The following is a 14470-nucleotide window of genomic DNA, read 5'->3' as shown; positions in this document are numbered from 1 at the left end:
ATAAAAGTTTGAGATAAATGATGTTCTTAGAGTTATGATGTGAGACTCAAGATACTTTTTTTAGTCTTAAATAAGTTTTTCTAATTTATATAAAAATATAACTCTATATATATTCTTAGATGGATGTAAAAGAAAATACCAAATGTGTTATTATTAAATATCAAGAAATGTAGATATGATCTATCCAATATATTATTATAAGTGAGAAGAATAACGATAAATATTAATTAACTGTTAAATAAATATACGTGTACAAATACTACTACCACCAAAAAAATTTGCAAATTAGATTTGTTTTTAATTGTAATAATTTATTCCAAGGAAAGGATTGGACTAGTTCAGAATTTTTTTAAGACTTCACAAAAATCGGAATTGATTGATTTCGAGTTAATTTATATTAAATTTAATATTTAAAAAAAAATTGAGTCAGCTCGAACCATTTTAATTACACCGAAGTGAGGATTAAATCGTGATCTAAAAAGTATAAAGTAACGTACAATTTTAAAAAATCATATAATCTCTGTTTGTGAGTTTGATTTTTTAAATTAAACAGCATTGTCTATAAATATATAAAAAAGCAAACATCACTTTAGGTAAAATATATTTTTCCTTTAAAATTTAACTAATTCATTTTTTAGTCTCTCAAAAAATTCCAGTCTTTATAAAATTAAAATGTATCGATCTCTGTCACTACCAACTTATTAAAACTCTAATGTTTCTGAGAGTTGAATAGGCATACACTGTAAATAAGAAATAAGTTGATCATGGTAGATAGTTCATTTTTTAATCCTTCCTATAAAACCAATTTGATACATTTTAATTTTATTAAGAAATTAAAAGTGAGTACCAAAACCATATTTTATTCTTTTAATTCCAAACACTCATGTATTATTGATGTTTTTATACATAATATTTTAACTTTAATCGGTTATTTATTTACAAAGGAGGATTTAGATTGTATATTATAGTATAGTATAAAAAAACAAATCTGAAAGAATAAGAAAATATTTATAAAAAAGATCAGATCAAATACCCGATTTAATAATATTAATACTGAAAATTGTTCCATAATCTTCTTTAGAGATGAATTCAGGAATATATATTGAAAGCTGTCATCATCCATAATTCCAATAAGATGAAGCAGCTGCAAGTTTTTCAGACACTGCACAAGCTTAATCATAAACGTACACATAAAGAGGATCTGATTATAACATACACAAAAATTTACAGGTCTGACAGATCTAGCTGCATACATACATAAATATACAAATTTTTGTTTTGATGCAGCAGCCATATATATATATATATATGATATGAAGTGTTTTTGTCCTTATTTGTGATGCCAAGAAAACTGTGTAAGATTTTTATGCCACTCCCTGCATTATGATATTATATAGAGATGTAAGAAGATGAATGAATCATGGGCACAGTGATAGGTAGATTTGTTATTAAATTTTATGTGTGACTCCAAGAGGCCAAGAACATTAGGGTTCTTATAGGGTCTTCTGGCTGAAGGGTGAACCTTTGATTGCAGCTGAGAAGCCTATTACTCCGTTGTTGGTTGGAGGCATCGGCGGAGATTGCCTTAGAAAGGTGGTGGAGCTTGTCTCCGTCGACGGATCTGGCAGAGTCCTTGGGCAGAGAGGTTTCAGCAGAAACGTGAGGTTTCATTGTGGGTGATTAAGTAGGGTAACCCTTTGTAATAGAGCTTAAAGGGTGGAGTAATGGAGATATATATAGAGAGAAATGAAAGCATATGGTAGTGGTAGCTACCATGGCCCACTTCTTCTGTTCATGTGGGTCGCAAGATTCCTTCTGTTGGATGACAGATGGGCTATGTAGATAAGAAAGTGGTGTCACATCTTATCCATACAATTTATAATATTACTTTTCAAAAAAAAAATTTATTAAAAATAGTAATTTGTATCATTATTCCTTTTATTACATCACTCTTCTTGCTTTGATTTGTTTTTTATTTTATATATAAAATATTTATTCTTATAATTAATATGGACCTATTAAATTAGCCTTTTGAGTATATAAGTGTTTGAGAGATTGTGAATTGTCTAATAAATAGGTTGATTGAGTATAATAACAAATATTTATGTTTCGGATTTAATGTTGTACTTATAGATATATATAGTTAATTTAGTTTAATCAAACATAAATCTATATATTCTATCTTTAATTTAAATATTTTTTTCTAATATTTATTTAAATAAATATTTTTGTATAAGTAGAAGACTATGAAATTCGGACACTCCTCTTAAATGGCATGTCTGTGTCGGACACACGTATTGGACACTAATACTTGTATGACACTCGTAAAACACGTATTGGTGAAGTGTCCAATTCAAAAAATATTTATTAAATTTCTGACAATTCTAGTACGGGTCTAACACAATTTTAAAAATAAGAAATACATTAATTTTTTAAAAACTCAAACTTATAACATAAAATTTTATTATGATTATAAAAATAAAGAACAAATCTTTTTGAACCAGTCATGAAAAACATCTTTGTGCTAAAAAAAACTGAAACATACTTAGTGCACATAAATTTTCATTGTCAATTTATATAATTCATAAATATATAATATATAGATTCGTGTTTCCGTATCCTACATTTTAGAGATTATACATATCTTTGTGTCTGTGTCGTATCAGTGTTCATGTCAATGTTTGTACTACATACATAGAGGATATCTCATTTAAAAAAAAATCGTGTAATTGTTCTTGATTATTGATTGTAGGTCTTGGGTCAAAGGAAAGATGCTTACAAAAATATATTCTTACAAGTTAATATTTGATATTCTTTGATTAAATACAAGTTAACCATGTATTTTAACTTAATCTTGATCTATTTATAAAGATGTATTATAATAAACTTAATTTAGTACGGATATCATAATTAATTCCTATCTTAGTCTAAAATTATTTACGGATTCTATTCCAAATTTATATTTAAAAAGTTTTTCTTTAAATTATTGGTATGCTATCAACATTGATAAACTAAGAATTACTCCAGAAAAGCTTCTAAATATCTCTCAAAATATGTGTTATAGACACTTTCGGCCACATGCATTACAATAATTGATTTCATTTTATTACCTTAAGTTGTACATTCTAAATATTTCTTAAACTTCAGATTCAAAACTCTCCTATTCCAAACGTGAAGACAAAAAAAAAATAGATTATGTAAGTTAGAGGAAGACTCGTTCTCTTCAATAATTTTAAAATTACTTTTCTTTTTCAATTTTAAATGCACACTTATATATGTTGTCTTTGTGATTAGTAACAAAAATTCAATTTATTTGTATATTTTATCTCTATAATTGCTTACTCTTTTGTCCTTTTCATGATAGAGACCATTCTACCTTTTTCAAGGTGGCCTTTATTCTTTCGTTTAATTTGCGACTTTTTTTGTAACTTTTGGAAAAGGAATAAGAGTTATTCTCATTACTTTGTCTCTTATACTTTTCTTTTTCATTTTCCAATTATATCCACGCCTATACATTTCATACTTCATTTAAACAATCATATATTATATAATTTATTATTTTTTTCACGAAAATAATTTCTTAGAGGTTAACCTATGCAAAACAAATTAAAATGCCAATTTAATATTAGAATGACCCACCTAAAAATTAGAGAGAAAAAAAACATTACAAAAGTGAAGAAAGTTTCACATATAAAATATCTTAATCTGCATCGTCATAATAGTCAAATCAAAATACTGATATATGATTTAATATAATCAGAAATATTGATTAAATATTTGAATTTATTTTTTTTCATAATAGATCTTGAGTGAGATTATTTTTCGTAAAAAATAAATATGATCTTGAAAAAGGTACTAAAATAATATTAAAGGAGCGTCTCTTATAATTTTTGGTTATTAAGCTTAGTTAATGAATTGAATGTCCTAAACCCATTTTATATAACAAGCAGAACAAATTAAGATTTATCATATTGCACAAATGGAATAAATATAAAGTTTTAGTTTATTCAAAATTTGCCAAGAGGATCGCCTTATTAAATAATTATAATATATATATATATATATATACTAATTTAATTGTTGAATCTTTTATTGGGAAAAAGCCACGTTGTCGGTCGTCAACTGCAATCTACATTCACACATACAATTATTAGGTTTTTATTATATCCTGTTGTACACCAATTACAAGTACAATGATCTTTTTAAATAGAGATTATAAAAGAAACATAATGATTAAATTCACCCACTAAACATCGTGTCTAATCAGCCCAACTCAATTGGTTCTGACTTCATACCAACAATCTCTCATTTGAAGTCACGGAACAATGTTCATATGCACTTGTGTACAATGATTAAGCTCACTCACTAAACATGTATTTAGTCAGCCCAACCCAATTGATTTTGAATAGGATAGATCGTAGTGCTTAATAAAAATATTTCATAGATAATTTAGCTGAGAGATAATTGAAAATGACCAAACATGTTTATGAATTTTTTTGTTTTGTTTTTGGATAAGATATATATTTCTAGTTAAATAGTATGATATAAAAATAAACAGTGTAATATTAATTGAAACAGAAAAAATAATAATTTTATTAAAGTATATATTGAAGTGGAAAAGAGACCCATGAATAATATGTTTTTAGAATTAGAACTAAGATGCCAAAAAATTAGAGAAAAAATGGTGACTGGTCAATAACAGTAATGAGCATGAAGATGACTAGAAAGATCTATAGGTGAAAACAAAAGAGCATGAATTATTTAGATAAGTTGTAGAAACCACTTATGAATCTATCCCCACTGGCCCCACACAACATCAACTATTTAAAAAGAAAAAGTTTATTTTGAAAATTCAGAAAGTTACATTAAGGGTTTTAATTAGTTTGTTATCCTGCTGCATAGATTAAACATTGCATGTTAATGTTGGTTTATAAATATAGAAATATAATGGTTAGGATTTAATTCAGGAGCTATTAAATAGTCCATGGATTAATTTTAGAAATTAAAAAATACAAATTAATTTATGTTCTTTTATTATAATACAAAAAATATTTTAAAAAAAGTCAGCTAATTTTTAATAAATATCCAAATAACTTTTATTTTAAAAATGTTGAAATAAACTTGATTTTTTTTTTTACATTGGTTCAGTTGAAAATCGTAAGTGTTTGAGACTGCTGCTACGTATTTGTGTGTGTGAATTGTTTCAATATTCCTATATTTGCATTAAACGGAAAATAAGATGAAATCATGTGATGTATGCAATTCTCAAGTTATATGGATGTAGCAAAATAATTTAGAAGATTGGTATTTAAAATGATAAAAATGTTTCTTCAAAATAACAAAAATAATCTTAAATAAAATAAGGATATTAATAAAAACTATTTCTAAAAATTAGTTTTGAATTATATTTATTATTTTGGATTTTTGAAAATCTAGAATAAAGATAATTTTGAAAAAATTAAAAAATTGTAAGGTGCATGTTAAAATTGATATGGTGCAGGAAGAAATTGTTAAAAGATTTATTGAATAAGCTGAGGGAAACAGAATAAAAAGGGAGTGCAGTTATAAAAAAGAATATGAAGAGCCTTTATTTGAAAACCAAAGATGGAGGATATGGGTTATTAAGACATGTATAAACTTTTGCAGGCCTTTCTTTAAATCACCCAAAAAAAAAACCAACAATGCTTTAAATCACCTTTTTGTGATTTTTTTAAAGAACAATGAAAATAGATGCTATTAAATTAAGAAATTCTTTTGCAATTTATTGAAGTGTGTTTGATATTTTGATCATTCTTTTCACAATTTTGATAAAAAAAATTAGATATATATTTTTTAATAAAGATTTTGATACGTTTCACTTAATTTTTTCGAGGTCTTCTCCCTTGGAAATTTCTTACCAAACCTTTTTAAATCATTTTCTATATAGTTTTTGCAATAATTTTTGTAGTCTTCGTTTTAAGAAATATACCCAGTTTTATTTTGATATTAAAAAATTTCAATAAATTTTAAGAAATTCGTACTTTTACATTTTTTTCTTTCTGTTTTTACTTAATTATATTTTAAATAAATCTAATTAAAATCCTATTTAAATTACTTTTTACTCTAAATAAAAATTTCCAAATGATTCAAATATATTAAATTTAAATTAATCTTATTTTAAATTGTTTTATTTTTTAGTATTTTTTTCTGCATATAACAATTCATATTTAATAAGTTTTTTATAAAATATTTTAATTACCATTAAATTTAAAAACAATTATATTTAAAGATCAAGCAATTGTTAATAATTTAAAAATATCAATATTGATAATTTTTTTATCTTTGAAAATTATTTTTGATCAAAGTTTGCTAAATTCAATTCAACTTATATTTGTTTTAAGTCAGTATTAAGGAGAAACTTTGTTTCTAATTAAAGCTAAAAAAAATTCAAAAAATATTTGAGTGTAATATTGAATATTTATTAAGTAATAGATTTTAAGTCTAATTTAATCCTATAAAATCAATTGTACCCACCTATTTAGTGTGATAATAATTTTGATATCATATTAAAATCGGCTAGGCTTTATTAATATTAATATGTTATCAGAATCATCTGAAATTTATCCTAACAAGTGTTTGTTGAGTTTATCATGTCATTCGTTGTCGGTCTACTATCAAACCATCCATAATATATCATTTTAAACACGAGTTGACAATCTCGACGCATGAGAGGTGTGTTAGAGATATTGACCTGTGATAAAGACATTTTATATTATATAAGTAGTTTAAACCTCATTTTATATCGCTTTTTGGATTGAGTTAGATTTAAAGTCCAATCATTAATAAATATCAAATTTCAAAATAACTCCTAAACAAATTGAAGTGAAGTTAATTTGTAGAAAATGAATAAAAAATTAAAGAGAGAACTCTTACCAAAATTATAATGAGAAAGGATGATATGAGTTTGTCAATTATTCATGAGCTTTTTCTCTCAATAAAACAAGCATACCTTTAGAATAGAGATTTGATGAAAGGGTTTTAAAGTTTTCCTTTCTCATAAATTGTCCCATCTTACGTAACTTTTATTTGCAGCACTATCTTTGTGTTGTCCTTTCGACCATATATTGTTTATGTTCAACCAACAATTATTATAAACCACTCTTGAAGTAGAAACAAACAGTGACTAATCACCAATTAAGAACTCATCATTATCTCACCATTGCATATTCAATGAATGGTGTTCTCATTCTATGGTTTTTAAATTTTCATAATCTTTAATAAAAGCAAGTGCCAATTATGTGATTGTGTTCTTTCACGTTTTCTCAAGAGAATACATAGCAATCATGTATCCCACGATTCACAGGGCTTTTCTCAAACCTCAAAAGCACAAATGAAATTTTCTACCATTAACATGGAGTGATTGGAGGAGCTAATCTTTATAAACTTGCTCAACATTTTCAGAAGTTCTTTGAATATTTCAAGAAATTTTGTAGTGAAATTTATCAAATTATTAGTTATGACACTTATATGAGTAATTTCTCACTCTTTTTCCGTAGAAATATTTCATGAGTTTTTTTATTTAGACAATGCACTATCCAATAACAATTAAATTGAACTAAATTTAAGTTTAACTCATTTATATAAGCAAATTAAGTGAGATGTCCAACAACTCCCTTAATCAAAATCTACATAAAATTATATATTTATGAATAATTTTATAATATATGACACGATAGATTCATCAAACCTTATTAAAGTGGATTCTAATAACATATTAAGAAATGAATTTAAGTTTTACTCAATCTCACAAATTTAATTTATAAAAATTTAATTAAATATCATTAAACATAAGTGAGAAAAACAATACATACAAACTACACATGTAATATTTTATCTTATCATAAAGCAAAAAATTGTGTTAATATTAATCTCAAATATAAAAAAATGTAAGTTAATTTTATCTATTATCTCCAAAAATATCTTTTATCTAATTGAAGTTTTATTTTCAATTACCCTCTTTTATTTTTTTAAATTAAATTTGAAGAAAAGACAATTTAAGAAAAGTGATTATTTTTTAATAAAGTCAGTACAGTTAATGTTGCTAACTAACTTTTTTAATTTTCATGAATTAGTATGTTTTTATTATATTCAATTGTATATAAGTTTTCTAAAGAAAAATGGAAACGAAGAGAAACTATCATTTTTTTCCCACATTGAAACTATCATTTTTTTCCACATTGTTATAAATTATGTTTTACTACAACCAAATTATAGTCATTTACCTTCACGCATTGTTATTATCAGATAACAGTTTTTCTTCTGTACCTGTAAAACAAGTGTACAAAACAGTCCAAAGAGGGGGGAAAATGTCAAAAAGATAGCATTTTTTTTCATCAAACTTTCACATTCTTTTAGTAGAAAAGCCCTTTTACAAAATGGAATTTTCTAGATTCCAAATAAATCATAGTGAGGCAAGAGGGACCTGAGAAAGCATGGCACTCCTCCATCTTTGCACCTAAAGTCTACATACCAGAACTTTTGGATATGCTTAGTTGTAAATTCTGGTAATTAATACTACCAAAAGATCCAACAGAAAAAAAGAAGAAAATGTGAACAGAGTGAACTCTTGTACATTTGTCGTTTAGTGTGCATAATTAGATATCTTACTATGTTAATTAACTAGTCTTTCTTTGACACAATAATTAGTCTTATAATCAATCACATAATTAGCTTCGTGGGGCTTTGGGGAAGGGATTTGTGGGGTTGCATATTGGCAAAATAGAGAGAGTAGTAAATAATTAAGCTGCTGGGGACACTTATTTTGGATGCTTATTGTTGAAGATATGGTGACACTTTGACAGCATATATGTTACATAAACACATACTTTTCTGACATGACTATGCGATGAGTATGAAAAAAGAGGTCTAATCGTGTGAATATTCTACTTTTGATTAGATTAATTAGCTTGAATCTTGGGAATCACATCTTGTTGGCTTCCTAAAGTAACTGATTAGAAGAAAATGTGTCTGATATATTCTCTGGTTTAACTGTTTAATGTATTCGGCTAAATAACTCACTAACATGGAGACTAGTTTTTGAAGAACAAGAGATTTTAACTATGAACTCAACTTTTTCAGTTAACACAAATGCTCCTTAGTTTATAGTATTATTATGAAATTTGAGGGAATACATGCAAAAAAAGGTACTTTATTATCACTGATGTACGACAAATGTAATGGTAAGTTGCCCAATGAGAACTATATATATATACTTTTCTTAATTTGATACTTTCCTTATTGGTTAATTAACAAATTGAAGAACAATTGCCAGCTTCAACAATATTGATTTTTTGTTTAACTGGAGCTTATTCCGATCTCTCCAAACCTAAGCAAAACCTGCACAAGTGAAACACCAAAAACATGGATTTTTGCCAAAGGTAGGAAAAAAAGAGAAACACAAAGGCCATAAATTGAAGTGTGCCCCTTTATTGTAATTGATCCTGGTGCTGACCATGTTCTTTAGATTCAGAAAGAAGCAAAAGTACAACCTGTAGCAACAAACAAGCTTTTGATCACTTGCAAGGGCGATGCTGCTACCATATATATGTATCTCCAAAAGGCCAAAATATGACAAAGCAGAAAAGGTAAATAGTTTTAACCAACAAGAGAATCGCTTGGCAAAAGTGGATCAAGCATTTCCCATGGGAAGTAATTATTTATGTACATGTATGATTCACTCTTCGATAACTGCAAAGACTAGTTGGGGGGTGGCTGAACTGCATGCATGAGAATTAGCAAAACCATTTACCAGCATGTAACTAGCTAGCAATCAGACATGAAAAGAGAAAAAGAAAAAAAGCTGGTACTTATAAAGATACTTTACACATATGATAGAGAGGGAAATGAAGATTTTCGGACCTACAAATTGCAGAGCATTACAAGGCTATTGGCCTTTCTTTAGCAAACCCCAAAAGCTGTACTCTTAACAAGTGAAAAGAAAAAGGAAAGAGAGAGATCATGCTAAACAAAGACAAAGCATTGAAGACCCTCCATACCTGCACTGCACATACCCTTTTTTTTTATTTTTGTCCCCGTAGTTAATTCTAATTTGGTTGAACATATTACAAAATTTAAACCCCCACTTCTCTTGAGTTTTATCACTAATAAGTAATAAAACTAGTTAGCAACTTAGCAAATACTTCACTGTCACATAATGGAGCAATATCCACCACCTTCGTACTCATCCTCATCACCACCATAGTGCTTGATTGGATCAGACGGTGGGGGAGGTGGTGGCAGTCTAGAGTATGGAGTAGTGTAACCATGCATGGGCATGAAAGGGGACCCAACATAATATGAATCACTAGGGATAGGATATGTTGTGTTATAGCTTAATCCATAAGCTGGAGGAGGAGGTGGATAATACATATGTGGATATGGGAAGGCTTGCTGAATTGGAGGGCTAACAAGATCCTTGGGAGCCATTGAAGGGTCCAAATTTGAAGGCACTAATGCATCAACTTTACTAATTTCTCCCCCTCCTTCTCCACTCTTAGGAGGAGCAGATGCAGAACCAGCATTTTCCCCTTTGTTCTTCTTCTTCTTTTTCTTTTTCTTCTTTTTGCCACCTTCATCTCCACCACCTCCCTCCTCACATTCCTCACCGTGTTCTTCTTTGTCTGAATCTTCACCAGCGCCATCTTTAGAACCCTCATTTGAACCACCATCAGCACCTGGTTCACCATTCTTTTGGTCTTCCTTCTCCTTGTTAACATCACCACCTTTATTTGGTTTTCCAGACTTTTTATTACCTTTCTTCTCAGCTGGTTTTTCTGGCCAAAGCTCCACTATCCTCCCTGATCTCGAAAGCCTCTTTATGAGAGTCTCAGCATCCACGTTACCAGTGACCGTGACCTTGTGCTGCAGAGAATCCACCTCTGTTTTGTAAACCCCTATACCATATACCATGATATACATATATAATTAGTATTTATTTCCTTCCAACATGGTCTAACATATCATTAGTTACTTCCATGTTAAGATAATCATTATACAAAGAATATCATGAAGACCTACAAAGTTTGAAGCTGAGATATATCTATATAATAAAATAGATACTATATATTATCATGTACAAAAGAAGCATAAAATAAAGAGATTGATACCATCAACTCCCTGAAGAATTTTCTTGACTCTCTTTTTGCAGCCATCGCAGTGGATCAATACTTTCAGAACCCACGTCTGTAAAGTGAATGAAGTTGATGAGAAGAAAAACTGATGGATATACACATGCAAACTCAAAAAGAGAAAATGGAATGGAGAGAGCAGGGAAAAGTTTATCACCTGGTACTTGAGAGTTTCTCCTTGAGGACCTTCTTCTGCTGGCTTGGCTGCCATTTGGTAGGTTGGTACCTCGGTGGAGTGGAAATCAAGGGATGAGGAAAGTTTATCTAAGTGGATGTCTCTATGTGTTTGTTGGTGGCCAAAGGAAGTAAGGAACATGCAGCAAGGGGGAGTTAAATAGATAAATGATCCTTAAAGAAAGAAAAGTATTTGACACACAAACATTCTTATCACCTTATTTTGACACTTCTCTTTTTCTAAGAAATCTAGTATTTCAACATTACATTATACATCTTCTTAAGCCATGATGTATATGGTATACAGAAACTATACGTATTAGTTTTGGTGCTAAATGTTGCAGTGATGTCATTGATTGAAACTAATCTAATATGAAACTTTACCTAATGATACAAGTGTTGGAAAAATAACACTATGAAACACTCACTTATTTAATAAAGAAAAGAGGAATCAGAGCATTCATTTCATTTGGTGCGGAAGCCATGTCACCTTTAACACAGGCAGAGATAACCATTATGGTAAAGACACATCAGCCAAGTCACGTGATTGAGTCAAGTGATGCAGAAGGAGGATATTGTTCAGTAGAGGTATCATGTTTTCATGTGGCAAAAGTGGCGTCAAAGGAGGCAAAATTTCAAGGTGTGGAATATTTTATGATGGGATTAAGGTTGTGATAAGTTGGAAGTAAGTAAGAGATTGGGTGGTTTATACGTTTGAAGTTGTGAAGAGAAGAGGTGCAGGGTGCAGTGTAGTGTAGGTGGTTCTTTGCATCATCTTTTTTTTACTGTCATATCAGACGGTTTAAAGGGCTTCATCACTTTTAGTACCACTCATTTTCTGACCCCAAAAGCAGAACTCCCTGGGACTACAACCCACAAGATAACGGGTCCACCACCCATCAATGCATATTGCATTGTCTCCATGCTAGAAGCTTCATACAGCTAAGCTAACCACACCCTTAATCAAGATTACTGACTCGGGTTATCTTAATTTTTGTATCAACTTCATAACCAAAGTTAACATAAGAGAAAATCTCTTAGAGGTTTAAACTTTGTAATGATTACGTTTGAGAATAATTAAAGGCATGGACTATTGAAGAAGACAATCAGGAAAGTGTACGTCTTCTTCATAGCATGGCCATTCATTATTGTTGGTTTAAAGTTTAGACTTAGATTGGTACTTGGGTGGTGAGTGGTTTGCTGGTTGTGTTGATGACTGTGAGCATCTGAATAAAACTTTTAAATCCAAATCATATTAACCCACCACCATCCAATAATTTCTTCCACCCCATTCTCATTTCAGCCTTATATGTGTCATAAATTCAACGCATAATAATTACTTATACCAGTCACAGTACCAGGGTTTTCTTCCACTTCTGTTTTCTTCCATTAACTTCATGTTATTTCAGTATGAACAGAGAGCAAGGAAATACAGATAAATAAGATAAAAGTAAATATCAAAATTTTAATCGTTCAGAGTTCAAGTCGGTTGAAACAATCTATGATCAATCAGATAACACTGTTACAGTTATGTCTTTCAAAAGATATCTTTAAAGATTAATGGTTATATAATTTTTCCTTAACCAAATGACATAAAAAGACTCGAGGTCTCATTGTTTACTCAAAAAATCCAAAAAAGAATATTTTTTTCCTGAAAACTTCCACTTTTAATTCTATTTTACTTTTTAAAAAATGTTCTGTTTAAATATGTTTTAATCCCTTCAAATTAAATGTGTTCTGATTTTTGGTCCCAATAAATTTTTTCTTTCTTTTTCGTCTTTGTAAGATATTACTCTTAATAGTTTTTATAAAATATGTGAATTTTTATTTTAACCCCTATAAAATATTTTCTTTAATTTTCAATTTTCCAAAATTTAAATCACTGTCTTTAATATCTATTTTAAGACATAAATAATTTTTACTTTATAAATTTCAAGAAGTTCTATGAGATTACACATTTCATATTATATTACAACTCTAATATAAATAGTGTCATATTTAATTTTTTATAAGATTATTTTCATATCGACTTTTATGTAGCACAAACACTGATACAGACACTGATACGACACAGACATGGACACAGAGATACATATAATTTCTAAAATGTAGGACACGGGGACACGGATATATATATTATATAACTATGAATTATATAAATTGACAATAAAGATTTATGTGCATTAAGTATGTTTTAATTTTTTTAGTAGAAATATGTTTTTTTATGGCTGGTTCGAAAGGATTTGTTCCTTATTTTTATAATCACAATAAAAATTTATATAATAAGTTTGAACTTTTAAAAAATTAATATATTTCTTATTTTCAAAATTGTGTTAGACTCGTGTTAGAATTGTCAGAAATCAAACAAATATTTTTAACTGATAAGTATCATACGAATGTCGTGTCCGATACGTGTGTCCGACACGGATTCGTCAGTGTCCGAACTTCGTAGAATAAGAGTCTAAAATATGCATTATAAGATCATAAGTCTCACTCTTAAATCTAGGATTACAACTAACTAATAGAAATCGACCCAGCAGAGCCCCAACCTCATGCCAAGACTAACTAATAGGAACTTAACCATGACAATACAATTCTTTTAGCGTTTAAGTTAAATACACATGTTTTCTGTTCTATTTTTTCTTTTCATCTATTTTATTCTCTTTTTTTTTTCTAGTTCACTTTTGATCAAAACAGGAAGTGTGACCCGCAAAAAAGAAGCATTGCTGTGGAAGAGCAAAAGAACTTGCTATGCAACAGATGGCTGTGATTGTGCTGACTCCTACCATCGTGATTTGTGGCAACACCACTAAACCAAAACTCCAAATTTCTGGAAGAACTGTTTTTGAACATGGAGCCTTGATCATCGGCGGCTACTCAGGTGAATTGCTACCCATTCAGTCATTTAATCATAGCCAACAACTTCCCCAATCCACTCCCACTGAATAGATTCTTGCAGAACAACTTCAAGCAAGCCAACAAAAAATTAAGCATGGTTACATAAGATCAAACATTGTTTAAATTTTCTAACAGATTATTAAATACACATTTAAGCAGATAGATTAAACAACTTGTCCAATTAGTCCGAAGGTGATTAGAAACTGTCATATTCTTAAATAACACGTTGCAAA

At 29.0% G+C, this 14470-nt stretch overlaps 1 protein-coding gene across 1 annotated transcript; it reads right to left on the bottom strand.

Moving 5' to 3' along the window:
* Positions 1-9821: 9821 nt before the first annotated feature.
* Positions 9822-11391, bottom strand: LOC137814723 (heavy metal-associated isoprenylated plant protein 36-like). The gene is made up of 3 exons (XM_068617607.1): positions 11323-11391; positions 11145-11220; positions 9822-10931 (listed from the first exon to the last, which is right to left on the bottom strand). The coding sequence occupies exons 1-3, from the start codon at positions 11374-11376 to the stop codon at positions 10186-10188; spliced, it is 876 nt and encodes a 291-aa protein (XP_068473708.1). The 5' UTR covers positions 11377-11391; the 3' UTR covers positions 9822-10185.
* Between the last annotated feature and the right edge of the window lie 3079 nt (positions 11392-14470).

The sequence above is a fragment of the Phaseolus vulgaris genome, chromosome 1 (genome assembly GCF_000499845.2).
Source record: "Phaseolus vulgaris cultivar G19833 chromosome 1, P. vulgaris v2.0, whole genome shotgun sequence".
Classification (NCBI taxonomy): Eukaryota; Viridiplantae; Streptophyta; class Magnoliopsida; order Fabales; family Fabaceae; genus Phaseolus; species Phaseolus vulgaris.
The sequence above is the reverse complement of the archived record's forward strand: the minus strand, read 5'-3'. Positions and strand labels throughout refer to the sequence as shown.